Source organism: Columba livia, chromosome 5 (genome assembly GCF_036013475.1).
Source record: "Columba livia isolate bColLiv1 breed racing homer chromosome 5, bColLiv1.pat.W.v2, whole genome shotgun sequence".
Taxonomy (NCBI): Eukaryota; Metazoa; Chordata; class Aves; order Columbiformes; family Columbidae; genus Columba; species Columba livia.
Window position 1 is genome coordinate 42,800,250 of NC_088606.1, and position 27,301 is coordinate 42,827,550.

Sequence of the window (27,301 nt, forward strand, 5' to 3'; positions counted from 1 at the left end):
TAGCCGATTTGTTCAGCCCAGTTTTCTTTGAAAGTCATCATTGTGAGATTTGGAAACTGTCCTTTCTCCCTATGACACCATATTCCTAAACTCCTCATTCACAGTGCCATCAAGAAAGATACAAGCAACAGTAACATTTTGTTGTGCGTTATACAGAGTATTAAGCAGCAGAATGACTGTGTTAAAGTGACAGGAAAGGTAACTATCTGAAATCAGTTGGATATAAACAAAGTTATTGAAGAATTACTGTTCAGCCACCGCCTTGAAGATGCTTCATTTGGGAACCTACTTAAAGACAGCTCAATTTGACTGCCCTACAAAACCCTATAAAAACAATGTCTCAAACACACCTGAAGAAAGAAACTTCAAGTGCTCAAGTTCCACAACTTCTTAAAGTAATAGATAAGCACAGGCATCAAACACTGAAAATGTTTAGCCCTTTTAATGTTTAATATTTTAGCCTCAGCCTTTCACCACTCTCTCATATCTGTGAGAAATTGCATATCTAAGAGGGGAACCAGGACCATGCAGTTTCTGGAGTAAGTCACTACTAATGATGACTTGTTACAAACAATACAGAGGAATCATTTTTAAAATTCAGTTTAATGTTATTTAAATATTGTCTGGGCTAAATATTAGGCTTTATTAATTTATGTGCACAAGTTTGAGTTCAGAACTCCCAGGATATTGAGTCCAACCAAACACTACAGAGACACAGGGCAAAAACTTGTTCATAGTAAGCAACTATATCTTCTGCCACTCAGTTATTCCTGTACTTTACTTCTAATTCAGCTTCAAATTTAAATAGTTGTACGCAGGTCTGCAGGCATTACTGTTTTAACATCCTGAGCTAATTAACAAAAAGCTCTTTGAAACATCTGCCGGACATGTAAAGGAACATATGGATTAATTAAAATGTCAATTAAGTTTCAGAAATCAGCTGGTAGTTGAGAGGTAGTGGCAGTAACTCTAGTGCCAGCCAACACAAGCTTATCCACAAGCAACCCCAGTTTAAGTGTGCAAAACCTCAGCACTTACCAATAAGGGCCAAACCTCCACTTGCCATTCAGCTGTTCCACAAGAAAGTACATGCCCACTTCCAGTTAGGTGAAGAGACTGTGACTACCAAATCGAGATGGTGGAGCAATGAATGGCATGACGTCAATTAACACAGGATGGAGAACTCTTGCAAGTCACCTGCTATCACAGTGTACAAACTCACCGGAAGCACCAAGCAGTACTACATCAACTGCAACCCCAGTCTGGGGGTCCCACAAAAAGAAGATTTCAGCGATTTGCAGAAGCTCTGGCATAGCTCTGTTGTACAGGTATTATTTTAAAGCCACATTTTTACTGTAGTCAGGCAAGATAGTTTCAGTAACGGCCCTAATGGAGAGACAGCTGGTCCACAGAGCAAACAACAAAAGCAGCAGGCAGGTGGAACAGGTTAGAATCTAGAGCAGAAGTGTGCTATTTTAAGCCTCCTGTCCAACTCTTCAATAACTCTGTTCTACCTATGGAACAGATGTGCAACTAATGTTCCCAACTAGCTCTCACACGGAAGTGCAGCAGTAAGGTGAAAACACACCGCTTCCCTAGAGATGAAAGGACTAGAAAGGCTACAGAGCCCATGTATTAATCTTCATACTTGTAGCTGCTAAAAAAGGCTCAGAAGACACTCAACAAAAAAAAGCAGCAGCTACAGCTTTTGGACACTAGCACTACCAGGCATCTTAGCTATACAAAATAGCAGTGTTTGCTAAGATCAGACGTTTAAGAGCAAAAAGCGTGTGGTGGTGAGTTCTACCTGCACCTGAAAGACTGCTTGACCAGTCCACTGACTGTACATCACTGCTAAGCTATTTCATGTCACAGCAGCAGGCTCCCTTCAAGAAAGCATTTGGACACAGATCGGACTATGCTTAATCTGGGCAGAGGTATCACAAGGACTAGACAATTTAAAATAAGCATTTCAACAAACTAAATATTCTCAACTTACTCTCAAGTTACAGAAACATATTCCAAAACAAAAAAGTGCAACTATATGAAAAATGCACTACTGCTCATAGAAAGTAAGAGTGCAAAGACTCAGGATTGCACCCACAAATAGTATATATTCACTCATCTTCCTTATCTTCCAAACCCCAAGGTTCATGTCAAGAATAGCTTAGTTCAGTTTCTAGCTGCCCAGTCACTAACGTTCTGAAATAGAGTGACTTCTCTAACCAGCAGTCACCGCTGTTCCTACAGAGGCTGGTATAGTTAATGCAAACTTTATTTACAAAAGACACTTAAATTAGTTACTTCATGCCATGTGTCCATACAGAATCCACAGTTCAAGGATTACATGGAGAAGAATTCACAAAATTAAAAGTGAAATCACTAAAGGTCTTCTAAGAGTTAAGAACTAAGAAAAGATCTTAAAGACAGTTTTACAAATAAAAACAAGTTATGAGAAACTAGTCTGAGCAAGAGGATGGTTGTTTACAGGTCTGTACACTAAAACTAATACACAGACAGCCTTCTATTGTCAAAGAAATGCTCACTGAGAAGCAGAGTATGTACAAATACTTGTGCCACAATGACTCAACCCCCCAAAATCCACTGTATTATACATAAACCAGTTTGTATACATTAGGCCTAAATGAGGCCATTTAACTATGAAGACTTCTAGTTTAGTAAACTAAAGCTGAAGACAGCCCAAGCAACAGCAAAGCTGTCTCTCTCGCATCTCTATTTGCGACTGCTTTTTATTCTCTCCAATCTTTTTTTCAAGTCATCAATGTTAGCTGCTGCAGAAGAGGGTGAAGCCAGGGTAGTTCCAATGCCAGAGGAATGAGTCTGATTGGAGTCCAGATCCAGATGTTGGTACTGCTCCCGTGACTCACGCAGCTGGGAGAGCTTACTGTGAAGCATATCTGTAGAGGATGCAACTGTAGGGACTGCTGGTTTAGAGAGCAGAGACGTCAGAGGTGGTCTGTCTTCCTGCTACAGGGGAGAAAAGTCAAGTGTTAGACAGTGGCAAAAGCCATATGAGAAGTACAAACCATAATCAATGGCTTTTCATCTTCACAAGCACTAAAACCAGACGAAAAGGAAGGAGCAGTACAACACAGGTGATCTGGGGCGATGAAATCAGTTGCCAAAGTCAGACCCACGCAAAGCTAACTACAACACTCAATTTCTATCACTTAAGTAGCTCACATTTAGCTTGATGTCAGTAGGGACACAAAGGAGCTACAGTCTTTAAAGACTAAAATTCACAGCAGACCAGTGTTTTACTGAGATAGCCTGCTGAAGTCTTGAACGGCCTGAATTCTACCACCATAAAAGGGAAGCCCGTGCCTACAAGCAGCATCAACAGCCAGTGAGTTTTCTGGAGGAATGAGATGAGGAAACTTGCACTGATTGGCAAAATCCACCTTGCCAAAGAGTTACAATGCAAATTCACTGTTCTTTTACCAATATGAGACTTCCAACTGCATTAGTTACCTTGTTGCTACCATCTAAGAAGCACTTTCACTTCTCAGAGTTGTAAGCTAATGTACAAGTTCGTGTTAAAGGTTAAAACAGTGAGGTGCCTAAATGTCTATTACTAGAGTGAACACCAGTTCTCATGTGGCTGAGCACAAATTTCAGTAATTGTCACTGGATTACTAACACACAAATCACCAGGCTTTTAGAAAACCTGGCCCACAGACTAGGTTTCCAATACTAAGCTCATTCAGCATTTCTTTACCTTAGTATCCATGCACCCAAAACACATAAAACTTATTTCAAAGTCTTCATCCAGCTCTTATGGTCATTTCAAAGCAGAAAGATCTAGTATTTTCCCCCTCATTCAATTCAGAGGTCAATATATGTTAACCTTTAGAGAACAGTAGTTATCTGAACCTACTCACTACATAGCAAAGAAGATACCAAATCACAGGGCTGTAGGAACAGCCTGCCTGTACACCAGTGCTGCAAACAAAGTGGACTGCAACATAAGCCTACTTGGACAAGAAATGAGTGTGAAGCCACTTATACTAGGTATGGTGACATGCAGTATAATGGAAAATAAACAATCACTTGAATCATTAAAAAAGTGCAAATGAGTTGCCTCTCCTGGGGATTTACAAATGTTGTCAAGTACAATACCTTTGCGTTGTCAAGGCCACAACGCTGCCTGAGGATTTTTAACCTTTCCAAGTAAACCGAAGGCCCCACTTCCTCCCCATTTGTGTTTCCTATAGATGAAGATACAGTGTGGGTAGAAGCAGGAACACAAGTTCCTTCCATCTGAGGAGAAATTCCTGGAAGATGAGGGGAAAGGAGAGGGGGAAAAAGAAAGGAAAAAAAAAAAGAGAAAATTAAAACCATCAAAAAAGTGTAAGCCTCTTGGTCAGTTCCTTGAAATAAGATGCAACGGATGAAGAATCAACCAACCTATAAACTACCAAGCTATTTGCATTTGCAAGTATAGGCATATCACTTCCTTGCAAGAATGACAATTGGAAACCAAGAAAAAAATCAAGACATTTAAGAGGCGGCAGCAGAGCAGCTCCACACGTAGTGCTGAGGCTGACAGCTGAAGACAACAGTGGCGGGGAGAAGATGCTGCCGCTGCTGCGGATCAGAAGTAGCCATGATGTCCAACACAGAGAACTCAGCAACTGCCAGAACACATTTAGGAGGTTCTGAAGAAACTAACATGAATTTCCTACAGTAATTTACTGTGCTGGTTTGACTGGAAATGGGTTAATTTTCTTCATGCAGTTAGGAATCTTTCTTTTTTATAGCTAGCATGCTCATTATGTGGACTTAATTTGACAACAAGAGATAACACCCCAGGCACAGAGTTAATGTTTTTAATTGCTCTGGTCTGAGAGCCAAAGACATTGAGTGCTCTGCCCACAGGCGTGAGGCACCAGGGAAGGGGGGCATGGATGGGGCAGAGCTTGACTGACATCCAGGCTGATCAATAAGAGTATTCCATTCCATTAGCATCATGCTTCATATTTAAGGAGTTGGGGCCTTCTGTTCTCTCTCTCTGGCTTGCTCTGGGGTGCAGCCAGGGCAGTTTTGGTTGGGTCATTTAGTTCGGCCTTTTGCTGTTTTGCAGAGGCCTCCGGGCTTTTCTGCCTTTTTCCTCTCTTTTTCCTCTTTGGGATCAGCTTTCGGACCAGCTGCTGTTTTCCTGGGACTGGCTGCTCAGCCTGTTTGTGAAGAATTGCCTTGAGTATCTTTTATTTCTGTTTTATATATATGTTTACTAGTAGTGTATTAGTATTTTGTTATTAAACTGTGTTTATCTCAATCCAAGTTTCTACCTTCCCTTTTGATTTTCTCCTCTACTGGGGGATGGGGAGAGGAGGTGAGTGAGCAGCCATCGTGGTTGCATTGCTAGCTTGGATTAAACCATGACTTCTACAATACAGAGACAGGAGAAGGAATAATAGCAGGAAAAAAGGCTAACGTCTCACAGAACACCACAATGTGAAAGAAATCAAAGATAAAGATAGTTTTGCCAGACTGTTTATTAGTTTTTACTGTCAGCTAATAATGTGTCACATTCCCTCCCTAATATTGCATTACTCACTTGTGCTTATCTACAATGAAGAGACTAACTAAAAAAGTGTTTTGCAGTATTTTATCCAATTAAAAAGTCGATTTACTGGAAAGTGGTCAAAGACTACTACAGAAACAGTTCAAGTTATTTAAAATAAACTTTGAATCCACAGTAAACAATACTCTTCTCAAAAAACCTCCTGTACCATTTTTAGTAACCAAAAGGTAAAAGGAGAATCTGACAGCTGCTGCTGTTATAAACAAGCTGTGTAGTCTGCAGAAATTCTTCTTGATAGCAGATACATGAAGCATAGGCTAATGTTCAACCCACACTACAGGACATAAATTAGAACCACTCATTTGCCAAGCCTTTCAGATGTTTTCTACATTCAGCACGACAATGGTTATAACATCTCTTTTTATAAACAAAGAATGCAGAGTCCCTGCAAATGGTGCCTCATGAAGGAATGTAAGTGCCAAGAATATATGTGACTTGCTTTGGAAACCCATGAACATCTGCAAATACTAGTTTCTACCAGGGGACATGTAACTTCTCCATCTCTGCTTCTCAAAAAACAATCAGTTTTGCTATAACATGTACCTGTAGAAGCAGCAATGCGTCCTTTCCCCTCTCGTTCTGTTTCTATCAGACGGAGGCCTCTTTCCACATAGCTCTGGAAGAACTGAGAGGAGTTTTTCAGGAAGGGCTCAATGTCTGCATCAGAGTATTTCTTCTTGTATTCATACAGCTCTGCGAGACCCTGGGAGGGAAGAGTTCATATGCGTTACTGCCACTGCTGTGCACACCATTCTGATGCATCACGCCTTCTTCCTTCCAGGAAGGGACCACTTACCTCCTTAGTGTTCTCCTTGGAGCCAATTTTCTTAAATATTTCTGCCAAAATATCATTAACTTTGGCCTTCGAAGCCTTCTCCTCCTAAATAAATAAATAAAAGCAGACTTCTAAAACAAAGTAAATAAAAATGAAGGGAAGTTAGACAAACCCACAGTGCCCTCAGAGCTGCAAGCTGGGTACAGAGCTTTCAAGATAAAGAAAACCTTGATGTAATTAGGGTTTTACATAGCCACTCTTTACACAGAAAGAGAGCATGCACACCACCAAGCTGTAGGACTCCTTTTGAGAAACTAGCATTTAAAACCTGATTTGGGTATGGTTCACTTTTAGTAGATCAAATGCTGTATCAGGCAGCACAAACCCTACGTTGTATCCCTGGATGTCCTGGAGAACACTTCATCCTGAGGTATGCATAGATTGGTCAGGTAATAACAAGAACACACCACAGGTTCCCAAAACAGCCACAAATAAAAGTGAAACTAGAAGTGCATTTCTGACACTAGTTGCATATTGGAAAGGCAATTACTAATTCATATTCCACAATCACAAAGTTAAGCTTGTCTCTTAAATAAATTGCCTCACATTTCCTCTCATGACCCTCACATGTGCATTACTTACTATGTGAGAAGCCCCTTTTTCCGTATCCTTATCAGCTTTGCTTCCAGTCTGGTTCATGGAGTGTTTCATTACTCTACACAGGTGAGCCTCCAGCTCAGACTCATTTTTGTTGTCTATCATTGTTAAATGATCCAAGATCTAAAAGAAGAAAAAGAGAATTATTTAAAAAAAGAAAAAAAAAAAAAAAAAAAGAAAAAGCTCTAGAAACTGCACAAACATCCAGTTTGAAAGTACGTAATTAGTGACTGCTCTGACCTTGGGTCCTTTCAGCTTGCACAGGGTGTGAAGCAGAGTCTTCAGTGTCCTTATAGGAAACTCACTCTTACATTGCTTCAGCTTCTCTTTGGGAAAGACCTTCATGAAAATGTGGATATCCAGTAGAATCCGATCCAGATTGATGCTATTAATGGTTTCTGGAAGAAGACGCACCATTCTCCACAGACACTGGAACAAGAGGTTGACTTGAAGCAAGACAACTCAAGGAAGAAGTATTTACACAGCACATACATAGTTCTTCAGGTTTATCCTCATTAAGAGCATCTATATTGTCTGTAAATCATTCCAGTTACAAAAAGGTACTATAAAAAAGAAAATATTACACCCATGCTTGAAATGCAGACATATGCATGTTCACTCTGCCTGTCCTTAGAGATGACAAAATACAAACGACCTCCAGGCTGGAATTGTTTGAATCCACAGTGCAGTGCCAAAGCAAATAAGCCCAGTAGGTGACCACATGTCTCTGGATTGAGTCTGTATCAGTACACACAAGCTTCTGTAAACTATTAGCAGGCATTAAGCTCTCTCCTGGCATACATGAAGTCACTACATGTAACATCTGACTGTAGTCTTAAAATTAGTTAAGAGTTATAAGAAACATTTCAAGTTTTAGCTACTTTTTTTTGGACATATCTGTTCTTCCAGCTCAGCTGATTCAGATAAACCAAGTCCAAAACCTCTACTACAGGCTCACCTTCATGACAAGTTCTGAAAACTTGGGAGAGCTGGCCGTTGCTAGCAGACTGTCTTGGAGTAAAACAAGCAGAGCACTAGAAGGAATAAATTTATAATAGTTACACAGGGAAAGCACTACACACAATAAGAGATGCCAGCTCCCCACAGAATGCCACACCAGAGACTGGGGTTAGTCCAGTAGTTTACATCATGATGTGAAACAGCTTCTTCTTTCTTTCTAGTGCATTACAAGAGTTTAAGAGCCAGTCAGCTGAACTACGAAGCATGTAGAATCACACTAAGCTGGCCTGTTCAGCCTGCCGCCAGCTGTGCAGATTGTGCAGCCAAATTCCAATCACCACGGACCATCAGTGATGATTCTTCAATAGCCAGCTGAACGATTCCACAGGCATTCTTCACTTGCAGAACAACTAACAAACTCAGCCATCCAAGGAACACACAAGAATGGGTGAAGAGAAGTATCAAACATTTAATTTTCATTGTATACCTCAAGATGTTGGTCTGGTCAGATTTTTCCAGAACTTTCACTACCAAGAGGTTGACTGATCGGATGACCTGCTCACCCTCCTCAAGGTCTTCAACCCGAGAATCCAGCATTAATGTAATAAGACCATGCATTAGGTCCTTCAGCACACCAGTAGAGGCCTCTCGAGCCAGACTCTCTATCTGAAACAGCTACAAATTCAAGACAACATTAGAAGATTTCCCTGCATGCAATGTTTTAGTATAGGAATTTCTCTAGACAACACTGTCAAGCCGTTGGACATCCTCCCCCCAACATTAAACAAAAGGTGCGTTGGTGAGCAGACAATTAGCAACAAACCTTCATAAATAAGACCCAATAGTAAGCTAACTGAGGTACAGGGCAGCTCTGGACAGACATTCTATTATCCTGCAACTTCTGCACAGGAATTATTTGCTCTTCACCTGAACTTTTTAGATCAAAGCCTTACCGAGATCATGCTCCCAATAATACAGCTGTAAAGTTTGACTATCTCATCTTTGTCTAGCTTCTCATCTGCCATGTGCGTATTGTAGATTAGCCGAAGCTGCATAAATGTAGCTATTAGGAATTGGTCAATGTGGCCAGACATCGCTTCTGCTTTGTCTTCCTGTCTGAGAACCTCATCAATCTGAGATTTAAAAACAAAACACCCAAGTCAAGTCAACATAATGCAAACAGTGCAAAATAACTGTAGTTTTAAAACTTGTTTATAAAAAAGGTCTCACCCTGACCAATGCATTTGCCAAGATACTTGTATCATAAGCTTTCACCTCAAATCAGTAGTGACAGACTTTCATTGCTAATCCAAATAAAATAAATTATTAATCTTTTAGAGAGCTGCAATCCTAACCTGCACACAGATGAAAATATGAAATGCTATATTATGCATTTGGGAATTAATAGCTTTACGAAATCTTCTGGATAAAATATGTCTACATAGTTAAAGCCACCCTAGAAACATATAAAAGCTACAAGGCAAGACAACTCTCTTGCTGAGGATCTGCAAAGCAGTTTACATTTCAAGTTGAGTCTCACTGCCTTAACTGGCTTTTTCAAACTTGTAGTACAGTTACTCAACAAGAACAGAGATATGCTTTTTTTTCCCTTAGTGCTTTTGTGTTAAGAGTCTATTCTACATCATCCAAGTGGCATTTCTATTGCTAAAGCGAGTCAGATGGCCCCTGTGCACTTAGTTTTGTCATCAGGGAGATTCTGAGCAGAGTCCATGTCACCTGACATGATTGCTCCACCACAGTGCAACTCATCACCCTCGCAGACTCATCATTTAGTACAGTGTGATTAGTCGCTACCTTAATTCTCTTACCTGTGCCAGAGCCTGGATACTTGTATTTATATCACCACTGGCTACTTGGGAAATGACAAAGTTGATAGTAGAAGCTGTGTTACTGTGCATGTCATCAAAGTGTGGGGACACAGCACGGATTCTAAACAATTGAAGAAAATGAGATTCATTACTCTTTGAAGAGATAGCTGTAATTCACACTGAGCTGTTATATTTCAATGACTTGTTTAGAGACAAGAAAAAAGGATGTCATTCTTCACAGGGCATACTCAAGGAAGGAATGATTCCTCGTAACATGTCTGTTGAACTACTTGTAAAGACACTGATGATGCATTTACAAACTCAAGATCCTTTTACTATGAAAACGCATGAGCAGAACTCAGGTCGTTCATTAGAAATAACTGCTCTCCAGATTCCAGAACAGTACAAACCATCACTTTGACATTTCTCTTCAAAACAGCTGACACTACCTTCTCGTGTAAACAAGTCTGAATGCAGAGACTAGCATGGTCAATTCAGCTTCTCAAAACAGTTTTAAAGTAGCCCTATTAGTTTCAACTGAGGAGTTAAAACTACACTCACTTGGGCTCAGGAATCAAGACAGGCTCAAAGATGTCATCTAGTTTGTGCTGTACAAGTGCTGGCATCTCACATCTGACAGTACCGTTGTCATTTTCAATTTCATCAAGATCCAGCTGAAATTCCCGTGGAACTGTGTGTGTTGTCTCAGAGTGACTGCCCATGTTGCGATTTTGGCTACAGAAACCAGGAGAGAGATGTTTATTACATATACACAAAAGGCAAGAGTATTAGCACTAGCATCCATTGGTATCCCTAAAGTTCTCATAACAGAATACCACAGATTTTGAAGTTCTGATTTTATTCAAGCCCCTCTAATAACCTCCTTTGCCTTCCCCTTAGCCATTAGTAAAACAAGCTTTTGTAGGCCAGAAAAACATCTGCTAGTTACTCGCCTTCCTAGCTTCTCTTATAATCCACCACAAGACCTGCTTCGGGCATCTGTGATAGACGTGTCTCTAAACAAACTAGTGCATACCTATCGCAGTTTAGAGTAGCATTAACAGAATACAGCATTAAAGTTAATGAGTGGCTTTTTTTTTTTTTTTTTTTTAAATGATGGCTAGAATGTATATGTACAAAGCAACCTTGTAAGCTCATCTGAATCCAGGATTCCCAGCATCCCACACAACTTATGCTGCATATTAGATTTTTCAAGGAAATGTTCTAATACAGCATTCTGAACTGGGACTTTTATTCCAAGGTAACAAGCAGGTGGCAAGGAATACTGCTTCTGAGCTTTCTATTTCTGCTACTGTTGCCTCAGGCTCTATTATTCACACATGCTCATCCAGTTCTGTGCTGTATGTCTGCCCTGACAAGTTAAGAACACGGTCCAATCAACACCAAGTTTGATGTAACACAGAGGAAGTTCTCTCAGTATTTCTAATAGCTGCCTAACATGGAAGTGCCATGTCTGCCTGCAGCTTGATATATAGTTAACCTTGACAGAAACCAGTAATTTTAGTTTCTTTCTTTAGAAAGAAACCTGTAAATAACCTAGCACTGGCCATAGTGTGCCTGTTACCATCGGGAAACGATGACTAGGATAGAAATTGAAAGATACAAGAGCCTTGCTACCAAGGAGTTTTGTGGGCAGTACTTACATCCTATAAGTGCGATACATAATTCTGTCCACGGAGAAGCAGTGAAAAAAGGCACAAGACCATTTAGAAAGATTTCAAGACAGACAAGACAAAAAAAAGATTCAGACATTTTGTTTTATATTATATGGCCAAATTTTACAACATGCAAAGATGATGATACAAGAACAAAAACAACATCGCCAGACACGGTATTGGTACATACACTGTGCAGGATATAAACCATAACATAACATTACGTACTTGAGTTTGGAAGACATGTCCTCAGCTGGTCCCTTCCGCAGCATGCTGGCATTAGCACTTATGTTTTGAGTACGCTGAGGTTTCTCCTCTGCCTGTCTCACTGGAGCAGCAGACGGTCTCTTGGCTGATCGTTTTATTCTTTCCTCCAGCATGCTCATGTCTTTCTCAGAAAGCTGTAACGCACAACACTTGCACTCAATTTGCATTGTAGAGATTTTAGAAATTTTGGTCACCTACACGAGGTACAGCACTTATCACTGCAGATTGAAGTTCTCTAATACCAAGGCTGAGAACTGTCAATACTACCATCCAGCAGCAATCTCAGAGATATTCTGGACTGACAGATGCTACTTCAGGATCTAATACATATTGACAAGCTGTAGAACTGAATACAGCTATTTCTAGACCACATAATTCCAAGTCACCTTGAATTCAAACTGCAGCAGTATCATGTATTGCTGCTCGCATTGCTGAAAAAAACCCAAACAAAACAAAAAACACACCAAACAACAAAAAACAATCAACAAACCCACACAAAACAAAAAACACACCAAAAAAAGGCACCCACCTACCTTTCTATATCCCCTATTAGGAGCCCAGGCAATGCTTTAACTCTGTGGACCCCTCACAGAAACCAGGGTCCTTCTAAAAGCTGAACTATTTCACATACCCATAATGCAACCTGACCACGAGGTAAGCCAACTGAACGCTCCAGCTCATGTGATGACAAGAATCATATTTACCTGCTCACCTAGAGGACTGAATGTTAGTAATAACTACATTTGAACAAAAGTAGCAGTGACAATTTTTTGGAAAGTACTTTCCAGCACCCCTATGACTTGGAAACCTTATTGAGAAGCCATGCATTTTGGAACAAGATGGACCACGCTTAAGCTCAGAAAGCCATGGTTAAAAAGGGCTGAATGGTTCAGGTGCTATAGTTCTTTTCTTAACCTTGAAAATCCAACAGCAAATTGACCACGCAACACTGAGGAGGAGGCAGACTGTACTCTGAACAACAGTTAAAGCAAGATGGGAATCTAAAATGTTAATGAAAACACAACATTGATTCTCATGAAGATGGTTACCAGAATCACGTTACATCTCAACATTTCAGGAAGCTGGGAATAAAAAAACCACAAAACCAAAACACCAGCCTTGCTTCCCTGCTCATCGTACTCCATAAAATATCCCTCCAATAGCTTGTATGCACTGTGGCATATAACACGATAGAAAAATAAGTATAGGCATCAACACATCTATCATATTCCCATGAGTTTAAGTGCTGCTAGGAACATTACCAAGACCACAAATTCAGAGAACAGAACAGTTAAGAATGGACTAACAGCTCTTGATTCAGCTAGAATTCAATATACTTAGTCTGTTAGGCACAGTAATTGTAGACAACATAGTGAACTAGCTTTCCACTGCTGGAGACTGGAAACTGAGTCTTGCCACCTTTAAATTTCACTGCATTTTAGATGACATGGCTGACTATGATTTCCAGAGAACAAAACAGCAGCAATACAAAGCAACAAATTACTGTCACAGACCTTAAGCACTGAAGTGCATTATTATCACAAACAAACCAAATTTGCCAGACTGCAACTGCAAAGCAGTTGGTAGAAATTGGCATAAAAAAGACAAGAGTACTTGATGAAGCCCAAATAACTTGCTTTTTTCTGCCCAATAGGTTACCCAAATATCATTTTATGTCACAAGTATTACCTATACCATTGACTATAAACAATGTAATTCCCATAAAAGTCAGTATTCTGCTTGTTTCTTCAAATTTAGTTTTTCATTCAACACCCAGGTTATATATCCCACAATCAGGAATTAAGCAACTAACTGTTAGAGGATTTATGGTGTAGCAAGTTATTTTCAGCATTACAAAATGCTCTTGACACAAACAGCAACATGTGTCATGACACACCACAAGCAAAACAGTGCTAATTCCCTACATAAGTGTAAGGATTTGAAAAAAGTAATTTTTTTTATTTTTTTTTTTTAAATCTTGTTTCCAGTTACACTCACATTTCCAATCAGCTTGAACACTTGGTCGCCATGAACATTATAGACAGTCACAATGGTGTTCAATGCAGCATTGCGCACAGTGTTGTCCCTGTCACCAATATGAGTTGCCATTTCTTTTAAGGCTTTCCCTGGAGTTGGCTGGCATACATTCATGCCATATGATTCCACAAGACATCCAAGTTCTTCCAGGCATTCTAAAGGAAGAAAATGACACATGCACATTCCAGTTTAAAGCTGCCGGGAAAAAAAAACTCTCCCAGTGATGACAGATATACTTTCAGGCGATTTCTGAGATGAATAGTAAACTAAAGGTTCAAACTACTTCACACAGCATCTAAAAGCTGTAAGTCACCCCTATAGCCTTCAAATATTTTGCGTGACCATATAGGAGCAATGTTTCAGGTAACTTCACAGGTAGTTTAGACAGGTGAGAGCTTGCAATGCTATATTATATAATTTACCTTTCTGATTATATCAAGACAAGATATTCTCAAGGTGACTATGAAGTTGTTTGAACTACAAACACACTGTAAATAACTTCTATAATAAAGTTAAGACAGATGTACAGTGTAGAGATATTTCTTTCCGAAGTCTTGATCAGATTAACTGATTCCCTTAGTCACCTGGGCAATAGTACTGTTACTGTTCTCTCCATTACTGTTTCACTAAGTTAACAAGCCTACTCAAGGGAGGCTCATAATGTTAATACTGACAGCAATTTAATAGATGGCTTGTCTTTGGAAGATAAAAAGACACCAAAAATAAAAAGCAAGATGATACTACTTTAAAATTTGATCCTTTAAACACAAACATTTCCATAACTTGTTCTACAAAACCAAATCTTACTATCTACCACGCACTATACACTGGGTTTTTCAAGTTAAAGAAACCAGACCAATTTCAAGTACTCTGCAATTGCCCAGTTCATGATGCCATTTCCCACCTGCACGCTGTTTTGAATTCTTGGATTTTGTCCCCTCCATGATGAAAGTGAACATCTTGCTGGCTGGATAGATGAGACACATCCTGTTGAGAATGGCACGTACATCCCTGCGGATGACATCTTTTGGTTCTCCTACCTAATGAAGAAGTAAAATAACATTAAGAAAGCCAGAATTATTCTCAACGCAAAACCCTTTCGGTAAACAGCTTTTGAAGGCAAATATGCATTACAGAATCATAGAATCATTTAGGTTGGAAATAAACATTAAGACCATCAAGTCTAACCATTAACCTAACACTGCCAAGTCCACCACTAAACCATGTCCTTAAGTGCCACATGTACACATCCTTTAAACATCTCCAGAGATGGTGACTCAACCACTTCCCTGTGCAGCCTGTTCCACTGCTTTCACCCTTTCGCCCATGTTCCCTTCCAATGAAGAAATTTTTTCCTAATGTACAATCTAAGCCTCCCCTAGCAGAACAGGAGGTCATTTCCTCTCTTCCTATCACTTGCTACTTGAGAAAAAAGAGAACACCCACCTCCCTACTACCTTATTTCAGGTATTTTATAGAGAGCTGCAAGGTCTCCCTCCCCATAGCCTCCTTATCTCCAGGCTAAACAGCCCCAGTTCCCTCAGCTGCTCCTCAGAGGACTTGTTCTCTAGACCCTTCACCAGTTTTGTTGCCCTTCTCTGAACTCTCTTCAGCACCTGATGCCTTTCCTGTAGTGAGGGGCCCTCTCAGACCTCACCAGCACTGAGTACAGGGGGATGATCACTTCCCTAGTCCTGCTGACCACAGTATTTCTGATACAAGCCTGGATATTATTTGGCTTTTTGGCCACCGGGGCACACTGCTGGCTCATGTTCAGCCAGCTGTTGACCAACATCCCCAGATCGTTTTCTGCCAGGCAGCTTTCCAGCCACTCTTCCCTGAGCCTGTAGTGCTGTCTGGGGTTGTTGTGACCCAAGTGCAGGACCCGGCACTTGGCCTTGTTGAACCTCATACAATTGGCCTCAGCCCATTGATCCAGCCAGTCCAGATCCCTCTGTCTGGCCTTCCTACCCTCCAACAGATCAACACTCCCACCCACTCCCACCATATACAAATACTGAGGATGCATTTGATCCTCTCGTCCAGATCACTGATAAATTAAACAGAACTGGCCTCAATACTGAGCCCTGGGGAACACCACTCGTCACTGGCTGTCAACTGGATTTAGCTCCATTCACAATACATCTGGAATGCACATATTACAGTGTTTGATGGTAGCCTCATATATTCCTCAAGAAAAATAATTAAGTTTCTGTACAGTGAACTGTACCTTTAGGATAAGGTAGGGGATGAAAGAGGATGCTTCATTTTCAGTAAGGTGATACTCTTCTTGACCCAGCAAGTTGAAAAGCAGTTTAAGGTATTCAAGTGTTTTCATCAAAACACTTGTGTTGGTATCAAAGAACCGCAGGGTAACCCATTTTAAGATCAGATCCAGACAGCTGATGACTCCATCTTTTTCACTCTCCAAGTGCTTAAGGAAAGAAAGAAAAAAAAGAAAAAAAAAGAAGTGCAAAATGAAACACACTTTTCAAGAAAAGAACAGAGAGTAATGAAAAGCTATACCTGATAAGATGATCTACATCTATTGGTTGATCCCTAGGAATCATAAGTACTCACTTTCAACTTACACAGCTTTCTGAAATTCTAAAAAGTCTCCAATGAGTAAATTTTCCCTTCTCCCAAGAAATAATATCCGTACCAATTTCATCATTCCTCTGAAAAATCATTTCTGTGTATGTTAAGGTTTCAGCTTCACAGAACAACCACCCCTGGCTTTTCAGAGAATTCCTATTTTGATTTTTTTGTTGTTGTTTAAATTCAAGTAAAAACTTTCATAGCAGAGAATAATTCTGTACGCCGTCAGCTAATACCACAGATCCAAACTCACCTCAATCATAACAGTCAGTGCTTTGTTGTGGTGCTGGAAGTCAGCATGAAACATCTCATCCTGTAGCCATTTGGCCACACAACTGGACATCTGAGTTTTTAGCTGCTCAATATATTCATCACGGGGAGTAGTGAAATTCCACTTTAACACCTGTAAAAGGCAACATTCGGGACTCAAAGCAAGCAACACCTTTTCTTCCTGAAAGAATCTGTAAACTGCCTCCCTTTTAATTCTGCTATAGAATCCATTTTCAATTAATGGGGAAAATTCAGTGGTGTTTGTTCACCTGGGCTTACATGAGAAATTTTTTTGGTGTAGTGGTTATCTTTAGGCCATTATCTTAATTATTATTACTTACAGTTGATGTTTTTAAGCTATAGATAGGCCTGTTTACTAGGCCTGTTTACTAGTAAGTTACAAATAACAAGCACAGAAGTAACAGAATTTCCCTAAGACAGACAAATTTGGTAAACAGGGTCATTTAACACAAGTACATTAAAGCATCTACAATGTATCCCAGAACTCTGAAATTAGTCAACCATTTTCAGGGAAAAACTTGCTGATAGTTCACAACTGAAGACCATCACTACAAAGCTGTAAAAAGTCTTTCTGTTTTTATTAGTGTATAAATGCACAAAATTTGAAATCAGAACAGAAACACCACAGTAAACCAAATATTGGTCTGTGAAAGTCAACTGAAGAACTAGGTAATCAAACCAAAGGAAGGATAAAGACTAAGACTTTCATGCCACAGCACATTGAATTTTAAAGTAAAAAATGAAAGAATGCGCTAAAATTACTCTCTTTGAAACTTGTGAATAACATTCAGGTTTTTCTCACCTTCAGACCTTTCTCATCTTTCATCCTCTGTTCTTTCCCATTTGGGACTATGATAAAAATAGGACCTGATTTATCATCATCTTCCTTCAAATTAGGCTTGCTTAGCACTTTCTTCCCCTGGACACCCTAAAAAAAAGCAAAGTATTAACAGGCAACACAAGACCTACAGACCTGCCTCAGTCCAAGCAGTTGCAAGCATTAGATACCAGCCAACCTCATGCTGCATATGTGTACAAGAGCCAGAGAGAAGCTCGAAGAATACTGTTGATTAGAATTTGAAAAGAACGTGCTCTGCTGCTGTGGAAGCAATACCCACGACAGTGTGCGCAGTAGCACCCTGTGAAATAGGACACATCACTCAACCAGTGTGCTAGTCACCCACACAAATCCCTAAAACCCAGTGTGGTACCTGTTTGATAGATTTGCTCTTTGTCAGACTGGTATTGCCTTTGCTGAGGCTTGTATTAGCTTTGGACAAGCTGGTATTGCCCTTGGACATACTGCTATTAACATCTGACTGCTGCAAATAAGCCACAGAAAAGGCTTTGTTGTTACACAGCTGTTTACTCTTAGGAGTTACCAATCCAAACCTTTTAAAGTGTTCACAGCAAAGACATTCTGAGTTTCAATGGAAGACCACATCAGCTCAGGCAAATCTACAACATCCTTCAAGGTTTGTTCCGCTCATTCCTGCCACAGATCTGAACCTTCATCAAATGTACTCATTACAGCACTACTATACGCAATGGAGGCAACAGGACTGTAGAACAGTTTGGTTGTTTGTTATTTTTTTTTTTAAGTTATGTACATAGAACAAACTTTAAAGTTAGCAGCAAAATAAAAAATACTGTTAACACAAAACAACAGGAAAAACCTAACCACAAATTCTAATGTAATCAGTTGAGATTATTACTATGCATTTAAGCATTTTCATTCTGGTTTTGCACTTGTAACAGAACATTTTATCCTTCACACTGTAAAGGAGAGATTAATTGGTTCAAAAATACTGTTCAAAGTATAACATTGGAACTGCAATCGTAAGAATGAATTCAACAGCATGAAAATCAAGTAGGCCAAACAGATTTAGAACATGTACTGAGCTGCTTGCAAGACTGCATTTTTGACAACACAAACTTTAAGAACTAAATAGGTAATGACAAAAGTAGTGGTTAAGGAAATTATACAGGAACATTTGTCATTTCAGAACCGAGACAGACACGAAGATTCTCAGTAAAAGCAGTCCTTAGCAAGGGCTATACTCTTCTACCTATAATACATTAAGGAACTACAGCTACCAACTTAATTGAACTAATTTTTTACAAAATAGAATCAACATACCTTAGCTTTAGAGGAAGCTCCTCCTGCTTTGGCTCTTTTGGGATCAGGCTTGGATTCCATGGTATTGGACCCTGAATCTTCAGCAAGTGCTGGAGAAACAACAGACCATTTCAAGTTATCAAAAAACTGATTTTATGTCAGCACAGTTCTCAACTCTCTGTGGACTGGAGAAAAACTGCTCATGGATACAATACGCTTACCACACAGAGGTCTGAAGATTTTAGACCCATAAAAGAAATTCCTTGAATTTCATGTTAGCATACAAAGTTTTCATAATTAAGATCATAATAGGTTAGCAAATTCGTAGTTAACAATTTCAGAATGCACACACACATATACTGTGGAGCCAAGGTCTACAGCTGTAGCTGCACCCAGTTTGAGCAGGTAAGTCAGCCCCAGAAAGATAAGGCAGGACTGCCTCTTCAAATCACTTGTACCCTAATCCCATTACCCTCTCTTCTGCATCAGCACAAGCATTCTGGTAGCCGTACAGTGAACTACACTAGGGAAACAGTACAGAAAAATTAATGAAACATTTTAAAAAATTATGCTAAAATCAGACTAATATCACCAAAAAAAATGCCTCTAGTCCATGGGTTTTAGCTTCAGTACCAAGTAGAGATTTTCAAAGAGAAGCTGACAGATGGTTGTGTGGAAAGGAAAACCTCCTACATCAGAAGTCGACTCAATCGCAAGTAAGACTAGAAGCGCAAACAAAACTCACTAGAATCACACAGCTATTTGTAACCTTAACTATGCTGAACTCCTCTCCTCCTGCTAAGTATCTATCTTCCTCTGCTGCATCAAAAAGCTTCCCCAAATCCCTGAAAACTTGACTTCCACACCACAGATATATAAGACTATTCACTTGTTTCCACACATACATGCACACAATGCATATGAGTAAACACAAACCTAATCAAATTATTCCCTGCAAAGATACATTTTCAGAATTGCAAAGCATTAAATCCATACATGTCCACTTAGTTTAGAAACAGAGAAGCACTAAAATCCTATTAACTAATTTTGTTTGTATGTTCATTTACTTTGAAGTGTATCCACATTAAAAAAACCAAACCAAACAAACAAACACAAAAAAACAAACACAAAAAGAAACCAGAACAATGGCTGTTAATAGAGCAAATACTGCACAAGCACCATAACTACCAGTCCAAATCACAGAGGTAGCCTAAAATATGTAGTTCTGAAAGTTATCTTTAAAATAGCTTGCTTCTCCATTTATGTACAATTTATTCTACAATAGCATACTGCAGTTAATATAATCCATATACAACTAAAAGCTCTTCCCGCAGATAATCAAGCTACCATCTTCATCAAATTTAACAGTAGAGATTTAATCTAGTCCTTTAATTCCCATGCTCAGATCCTGGAAATAAAAACCCTTCCTAGAGAATCAATTTTACAGAACCCATGGCTCTCAAAAACAAACAAGCAGTAAAGTGTTATTTTACACCAAAACAACTTCTTAAGGGAAAAGAAAACCACCCTTTCTCTTAGTCATTTCCCAGAGCTTAAGAGAGGTTACCTGAGGCAGGCTGGAATTTGGCTGGAGCTGCTCCCTCTGCCACTCTGGAAGATGCTTTAGCGGGCGGAGCTGGTTTGGCTGGCATGTTGGCTTTGGCTTTCTCAAGCATGGCCAGTACCTGGTCTTTGGAAGTTGGCTAGAGAAGAGAGAGTGGGGAGGGAAGAAGTGATACATTTGGAAAGATTAGTGATACTGACTACTAAAACATGTCACAAACATGGAAAATGACAGTAGTTTAAAACAACCTATTCTCTGGTTAGTGTCTTTCAGGACATTTATTTAAAAGATCGATGTTTTCAAGCATTGCTGTTCTGAGATAAAAACATCTTTCCATTAAGTTTCTTCTGCAAAACCTATGGGAAACAAGTGAACCAGCAATTTGTTCCAGGTGAGCAGTCCTATGACATTAACAGAATGCCCTAACAGTGATTTAGCACTCAAGGATCCACAAGATCGACCAAATTGCTAGAAGCCATCTTAAAGCATGTGTTCAAAAGCACAGAACTGAACAGTAACTGGTATGGAAACCATCTGCAGGTAGATTTTTTTCAGAAGAAAAGCAGACTGAATAAATATCAAGCTCCTGAAGTGATAAACCTGCAGTGGCAACATTCCTTCTAAGGCAGAGAAAGCTCTAACTCTCAGCCTCCTGATGCTATTTTCAGCCCCACTGGAAATATTCAATGCAGACTAGCTTACATGACTCAAAACAGTATGTCATGAGATTGTGAGCATGACTTGTTAACATCTACTAATTCAAGGCCACGTTATCTCTGTGACAGCAATACCTTCAGCTTGCTGGTGGCTTTTGTCATCTTCTCAAAGCCAAGATGCATCATAAAGACCGGCAGGGCATCCTGTGCCTTTTTACGCACATCCCCATTTCGATCTTCAAGGCAGGAGTACAGGTGAGGCACACACAAGAGCAGGTCAGAAGGAACTGAACGGAGGGTAGGCAGCTTCTCAGCCAACCAACCAAGAAGCTGAAAGAAAGACAAAAAAAGAAAAAATGTTTTGAAGAAGTGCTCACAGTGCTCTGTCAGGCCATGAGAGCCTGAACAGTGGTCCTTCACATGCCACTGTGCAAGCAGGAAAAACACCATTCCAAATAAAAACATTTGTTCAGACAAATATCCTTAACCAGCATCAACTTTAATGTCAGCAATAAAATAAAAAAGTTCAGTACAATATGTTAATACGCAGTTAAGTTAAAACTTGGAGCCTGGTCTGCTAGGACTGCATGGGCTGTTTAGTCCGTTTGAAACTAACAAACATATTAATGCCTCCAGTTCAGTTCCGGTCTTCATTACCATGTGGTTAATTTGAGGGAAAACACACTAGGCTCTTAAAATGCCAATCAAATAGACAAATGTTTAATTTCAGAGGCGCTGAAATCTGGATGACAGTTGTCATGCAGGAAGAAAGTTCCTTATTATCCTTCTGGCCTTTCACAATTTTATATCAGTATGAACACAAAGCTACTTGTTTACTCATGTAATGGTAGCATTGTGTCATTTCAGTCTGCACAGATAAACATAGTTCATAGCAAGTAAGGTTATTTTGATTAGACACACAAAGGGAAAAGTTTTTTTAAAAGAAACCTACCTCTTGTCTTAGGAAAGGATTTTCTTTTTTGAGCTCCTCAGACAGGTCTTCCCCTTCCAACCACTCTTTCATGCCAGTTTGTTCAGCCCAGGCATTCACAGTTGCTAGTGCAGCAGCACGAACGTTATTCTGTGGCAAGAACAAGATTTAAGAAGAATAATCCTAAAGAGGGGTCAGAAGATTACAACAGAAGAGGCAACAGATTCACCCTTCTACATCACAGGCTTTGCAATCTCTATTTTTATTCACTGCTAGAGAAGTCAAAGATTCAGAAGAGTTTAGTTTTAGTGACAGTATCAGCTACAGGAAGTCACTGAATTGGCCACTATACTTACCTACCATAATTTAAAAAAATACGTTGGATAAAGAAGGACAAAGGCTGTCACTAAAAGCACTTTGCATCATTCACTGATGAGAATTTTGGGAGTCTTCTAACTCTCAAACAAGCTACAGAATATGGTTAGTGATTTACATAATGCTTAAAATAGACTTAGCACATCCACAAATCAAGGCAAGTGGGTTACAGAGCCTGCTATTGGGGCACTCTTATTTAGGACACACACAGGCAAAAGTCAAGCTAGGAACAGGGGAGCCCTATCAAATTCACATCTTCAGTGCTTTTTCCAAGCAAAATGTAGAACAGCATTCTTTTTGGAGGGGCTATATGAAGTTAGGGGAAGTCAAATGGAATACTTAACAACCATGGTTCTTCAAAATGTTATCAGTATAGTCATGACTCCATACATGCGACTGTCTCCTGTAGGCTGAATTTCTGAGGCAAGCTGATAGTGTAAGAGACTCATTTAGATTTAGTATGTCACCTTTGCATTTAAAATTTATTTATCCAGGCATCTACCTAAATAAGATGTGAACATCTTTGCAAATAACTTGTCCCATCTTTAAGCTCATTGAGGGAAAGAAACAAATCGCGTGCTACAGCTAAATAGATGCTCATCAGCCTCTCTGAAGAGGCCTTAGATCCCATCATCAAAACCTAACTTGTCCTCATTCAAGTTACAGGTTGTTGGTTGTCTTCAACTATTCAGTGGGTCCACTGCCAACATTTCAAAATAGGGCCCAAATAGGGCCCTCCTCAACTTCAAAAACTCCAGCAATTGGAAAAACTGCATAAGTCTTGCAGTACATCAAAAAAGTTACTACTGTGACAATGTTTGAATGAGCATACAATCCTGTCAGTGTTGTAGTGCCTGCAAGTAACACTGGTATTCCACATTTTGGTACAGGTTAATTGCAGTTGGTCTTATCATTAAGCCAGGGAATTGCAACTGAAGGGAACTTGTTTTGTCAACATTAACTGGTGAATAAAAGAAGAATCGGACTTAATAATGTAAAACCTCAGTTCTTTAAGATTCTTCATGAGAAAACAATTTGAACCAAGAGTTTTTATCTAGCCCTAGGACCAGCCCTAGTCCTTGCATTGTTTGGGACAGATAGATCCCATGTCTGCTCTTTTTCCTACTCACATTCAGAGCAGAGACATCAGATAATTGCCTGCAACTTCTGGCACAAGACACTAGCATCTTCCCAAGCCTCCTTTCCCCATTGCTCCCAACAGCTCTTTCCCATGGTCCTAGCTTTGATTTTGACACAGCATCTTGACAAGCTCAACACTGACATTATACAAACTTGGTATCAGATGTGAGTGTCCTGTGTCTACCTAGAATTCAAAGGTCTCCTACACAGTGATACAAAGACAACAATGCATACTGGACTCCACACTGACACACTAAAAGAACAGAAGTTCTACAAGCAACTTTACCAAGCGAACCTGATTAGGATCTAAAGTAGTATATTTTCAGCATTAAAAGTATGCCAACAGTCACCACATTACATTTAAAAGCTGAATTCTGACAATGACTGAGTTTATGTACAAGCAGAAGAACACATCTCAGGCAGAATATATATTCAGGCACACATTCATATTTGGATAATAAGTTGTCATTTAGACAAGAAACTTTCAAAATAAATTGCTAAGCTTCCAAAAAAGTTTTAACTATCATCCACCTCTCAAAAGCAAGGCCAAATGACCATACTTCTTCTCAGGCATAGCTCAGATAGTGAGCAGCAGAAGGGAAAGACCTTGATGAGTATCCTACCTTACTGTCTCCTAGGACTGTAATGACAGGAATGCCCAAATTTTTCACATGCTGTTTGATATTGGGGCCCATTGCTGTTGCCAGCTGCTGAAGGATGCTCAGTGTTTGTTGCACCTACACATAAAGAAAAAGGCTTTGAATAAAATACTATTACAACCATGTGCGTGAGAGTCCAAGTCACAATAGAAAAAGTAATGCTACTGTACACCTAGGCTTGTCCTTCAGAATGCCTGTTGAACTTTTATCTATTCCAGACTCCAAATTCATCACAGATCAGTAAAATTTATTTCTATATTCAGAGTAAATAAAGTTCAACTAAACATTTTCAAACAAGGCACACTTAGTGAGGTGGGTTGCAAACTGGCTTAAGGAGAGAAGCCAGAGAGTGGTAGTCAATGGTGCGGAGTCTAGTTGGAGGCCAGTATCTAGTGGAGTGCCTCAGGGGTCAGTACTGGGGCCAATATTATTCAATATATTCATTAACGATTTAGACGAGGGAATAGAGTGTACTATCAGCAAGTTTGCTGATGACACTAAGCTGGGAGGAGTGACTGACACGCCAGAAGGCTGTGCTGCCATCCAGCAGGACCTGGACAGGCTGGAGAGTTGGGCGGGGAATAACCTAATGAAATTTAACAAGGGAAAGTGTAGAGTCCTGCATCTGGGCAGGAACAACCCCAGGTTCCAGTATAGGTTGGGAAATTACATATTAGAGAGCAGTGTAGGGGAAAGGGACCTGGGGGTCCTGGTGGACAACAGGATGACCGTGAGCCAGCACTGTGCCCTTGTGGCCAGGAAGGCCAATAGCATCCTGGGGTGTATTACAAGGGGGGTGGTTAGTAGACCGAGAGAGGTCCTCCTTTCCCTCTACTCCGCCCTGGTGAGACCACATCCGGAATATTGTGTCCAGTTCTGGGCCCCTCAGTTCAAGAAGGACAGGGAACTGCTGGAGAGGGTCCAGCATAGGGCAACGAAGATGATTAAGGGAGTGGAGCACCTCCCTTATGAAGAAAGGCTGAGGGAGCTGGGTCTCTTTAGTTTGGAGAAGAGGAGACTAAGGGGGGACCTTATTAATGTTTATAAATATATAAAGGGTGAGTGCCATGAGGATGGAGCCAGGCTCTTCTCCGTGGCAAACAATGATAGGACAAGGGGTAATGGGATCAAGCTGGAACACAAGAGGTTCCACTTAAATTTGAGAAAAAACTTCTTCTCAGTGAGGGTGACAGAGCACTGGAACAGGCTGCCCAGGGAGGTTGTGGAGTCTCCTTCTCTGGAGACACTCAAAACTCGCCTGGACATGTTCCTGTGCGACCTCACCTAGGTGTTCCTGCTCCAGCAGGGGGATTGGACTAGATGATCTTTTGAGGTCCCTTCCAATCCCAAACATACTGTGATACTTCACTTTTATCACAAGCAGAGCAATTACTCAAACTTATTTCTTCTTTACTTGCTTATCTTACATCCGGGGGGCAGATTTTCCCTTTTTGAAGACTATTTTTTAATATAAAGCAAAGAGAAATGCAAATATTTATAAAAACAGGCAAACATATGAGGTAGAAATACACAGTTCGCTGTTTTCCAACTGTTGATTTCATGACATTGTAACAGACTGAGTAATAAGCAAGGTTCAGAAATCATAAATAGTTTGTCTTGAGTTCTAAGCTGGAAATAGCTGAAACACTATTTTAAATAACATACCAAGATTTTATTGGAGTCATTGAGACGACTCTTCAAAGCAGCCAGAAGTTCGCCTATGTTTGGCTCTATGAACTTAGCTTCATTAATTATGCTTGTCACTTCATCTAGACCTTCCTTTCTGATCTTCCAGTTTTTGTCCCCAATTTTAGACACTAGTTCAGCTGTGATCTTATCACTAGAATAGGAAAAAAGATAAAAAGTTCATTTTCTTATTTGTGTGTTTTATCATATTTGAGTGGTATAGCACCACAGGTTTCTGCCTAGAAAGTGTTTATAAACACAAAGTTTTGAATTGCAGTGGAAGCAGGTCTTCAGGTTGCAGAATCCAAACCTACCCAATATCAGTTCTTGGCAAGAGATCCACAACATCATTCCCAACTTCCTCTTGTTCCTCTTCGTCACCATCATCTCCACCTGCCACACTCTGCCTGGAAATTCCACGAGTTGGGGCTGGTGCCGTCTGCCCTTGCATCTATGAGCAACAAAAAGCCAAACACATGAGAAAGAAATATATAAAAAAAATAACCTCCACCACCAAATCCACACACGAAAATGCCCCAAAAACCAACAAACACACACAACCAAAATACACAAACATCACACACAAAAATCAAACCAACCCCAAAAACCAAAAAAAACACACAAACAACCCTGTCTTCCCCCCCAAAAAAAAATTCAGAAACAGATATTTTAGAGTTTTTCATTTGACATTTAAAAAAAAATAAACACTTGCACAATATGAATGCACTGTCTCAGGGCAAGAGACTTCCAAAACATTATGCTATTTAAACAAAACCAGAAACTTTTGAAGTTTCTAATGAAAAAAGTGACTAATGACATAGTCAGATACAATGAGTTTTCAGCTGCTTTGGTGAGCTGTCTTCAAAAATCCAGTTCACCTATAGAAACACAGGTTAGACCACCATATTATTACAGATTCCAGCTACTGAAGTTTCCAAGTAACTAATGATGTTTGGTAGTAAGAGAGCTACACTTCATACCTTTTCAAATTCTGCATCTATCTGGGAGAGAAGGGCTGGCTTCTCATCCTCAAAAAACATTCGCAAAGAAGGCCCCACATACAGATACATGACTCCCAACAAGGTAATTGCAGAAGTCCTCACAGCCTGCCAGAAAGAAAAGCACTCAGTCTTCACATTAAGGATCAATAATAATTCAGGATTACAATTCTAAATTTACTCACTGGGTTAGTTGCAGCAAGAGCCGTCTTCACGTTACTGATAAACGCTTTGACATTCAGTCTGTGGGAAAAAGATAAGCCCTGTAAGTAAAAGAGAACACAGGAAGCACCAACAAAAAACCAAATTCATCACAATATGCTAAAGAAAAAAAATGCAGAGAACAGATTCATACAAACAGAAGACACTTGCACTTATAACATCACAGGTACAGCATAGATAGTAGCTGTTTAAATAACTATCAAAAGACATCAGTTTGGGGAATAGCCTACTATGAAAATCAATACAGTAAACA

General features: G+C 39.9%; 1 protein-coding gene and 1 non-coding gene across 9 annotated transcripts in view; both read right to left on the reverse strand.

The window, feature by feature from the left end:
- Positions 1-584: 584 nt before the first annotated feature.
- CKAP5 (cytoskeleton associated protein 5) overlaps positions 585-27,301 on the reverse strand; it is a 54,652-nt gene continuing 27,935 nt past the window's right edge. For 3 of the 8 annotated variants that reach the window (XM_065064732.1, XM_065064733.1, XM_065064734.1), the window contains 26 exons: positions 27,012-27,069; positions 26,809-26,934; positions 26,143-26,279; positions 25,808-25,982; positions 24,107-24,220; positions 21,990-22,118; positions 21,173-21,367; positions 20,385-20,520; positions 18,839-18,927; positions 17,501-17,626; positions 16,661-16,810; positions 16,040-16,243; positions 14,714-14,849; positions 13,771-13,964; positions 11,734-11,906; positions 10,391-10,564; positions 9,830-9,950; positions 8,954-9,133; positions 8,488-8,675; positions 7,999-8,074; positions 7,281-7,469; positions 7,026-7,163; positions 6,405-6,488; positions 6,152-6,311; positions 4,141-4,295; positions 585-2,988 (listed from right to left, as the gene is read on the reverse strand). In XM_065064732.1, coding sequence (XP_064920804.1) covers positions 2,734-2,988; positions 4,141-4,295; positions 6,152-6,311; positions 6,405-6,488; positions 7,026-7,163; positions 7,281-7,469; positions 7,999-8,074; positions 8,488-8,675; positions 8,954-9,133; positions 9,830-9,950; positions 10,391-10,564; positions 11,734-11,906; positions 13,771-13,964; positions 14,714-14,849; positions 16,040-16,243; positions 16,661-16,810; positions 17,501-17,626; positions 18,839-18,927; positions 20,385-20,520; positions 21,173-21,367; positions 21,990-22,118; positions 24,107-24,220; positions 25,808-25,982; positions 26,143-26,279; positions 26,809-26,934; positions 27,012-27,069 — 3,862 coding nt within the window. In that variant the 3' untranslated portion in view covers positions 585-2,733. Of the gene's footprint in view, positions 2,989-4,140; positions 4,296-6,151; positions 6,312-6,404; positions 6,489-7,025; positions 7,164-7,280; positions 7,470-7,998; positions 8,075-8,487; positions 8,676-8,953; positions 9,134-9,829; positions 9,951-10,390; positions 10,565-11,493; positions 11,518-11,733; positions 11,907-13,770; positions 13,965-14,713; positions 14,850-16,039; positions 16,244-16,660; positions 16,811-17,500; positions 17,627-17,909; positions 18,021-18,838; positions 18,928-20,384; positions 20,521-21,172; positions 21,368-21,989; positions 22,119-24,106; positions 24,221-25,807; positions 25,983-26,142; positions 26,280-26,808; positions 26,935-27,011; positions 27,070-27,301 lie in introns of all 8 variants that reach the window. The other 5 variants (XM_065064726.1, XM_065064727.1, XM_065064729.1 and 2 more) reach the window with 3 other exon arrangements.
- LOC135579712 (small nucleolar RNA SNORD67) lies at positions 9,670-9,780 on the reverse strand. Its single transcript, XR_010473312.1, has one exon. It is a non-coding gene; the product is annotated as a small nucleolar RNA SNORD67 (small nucleolar RNA).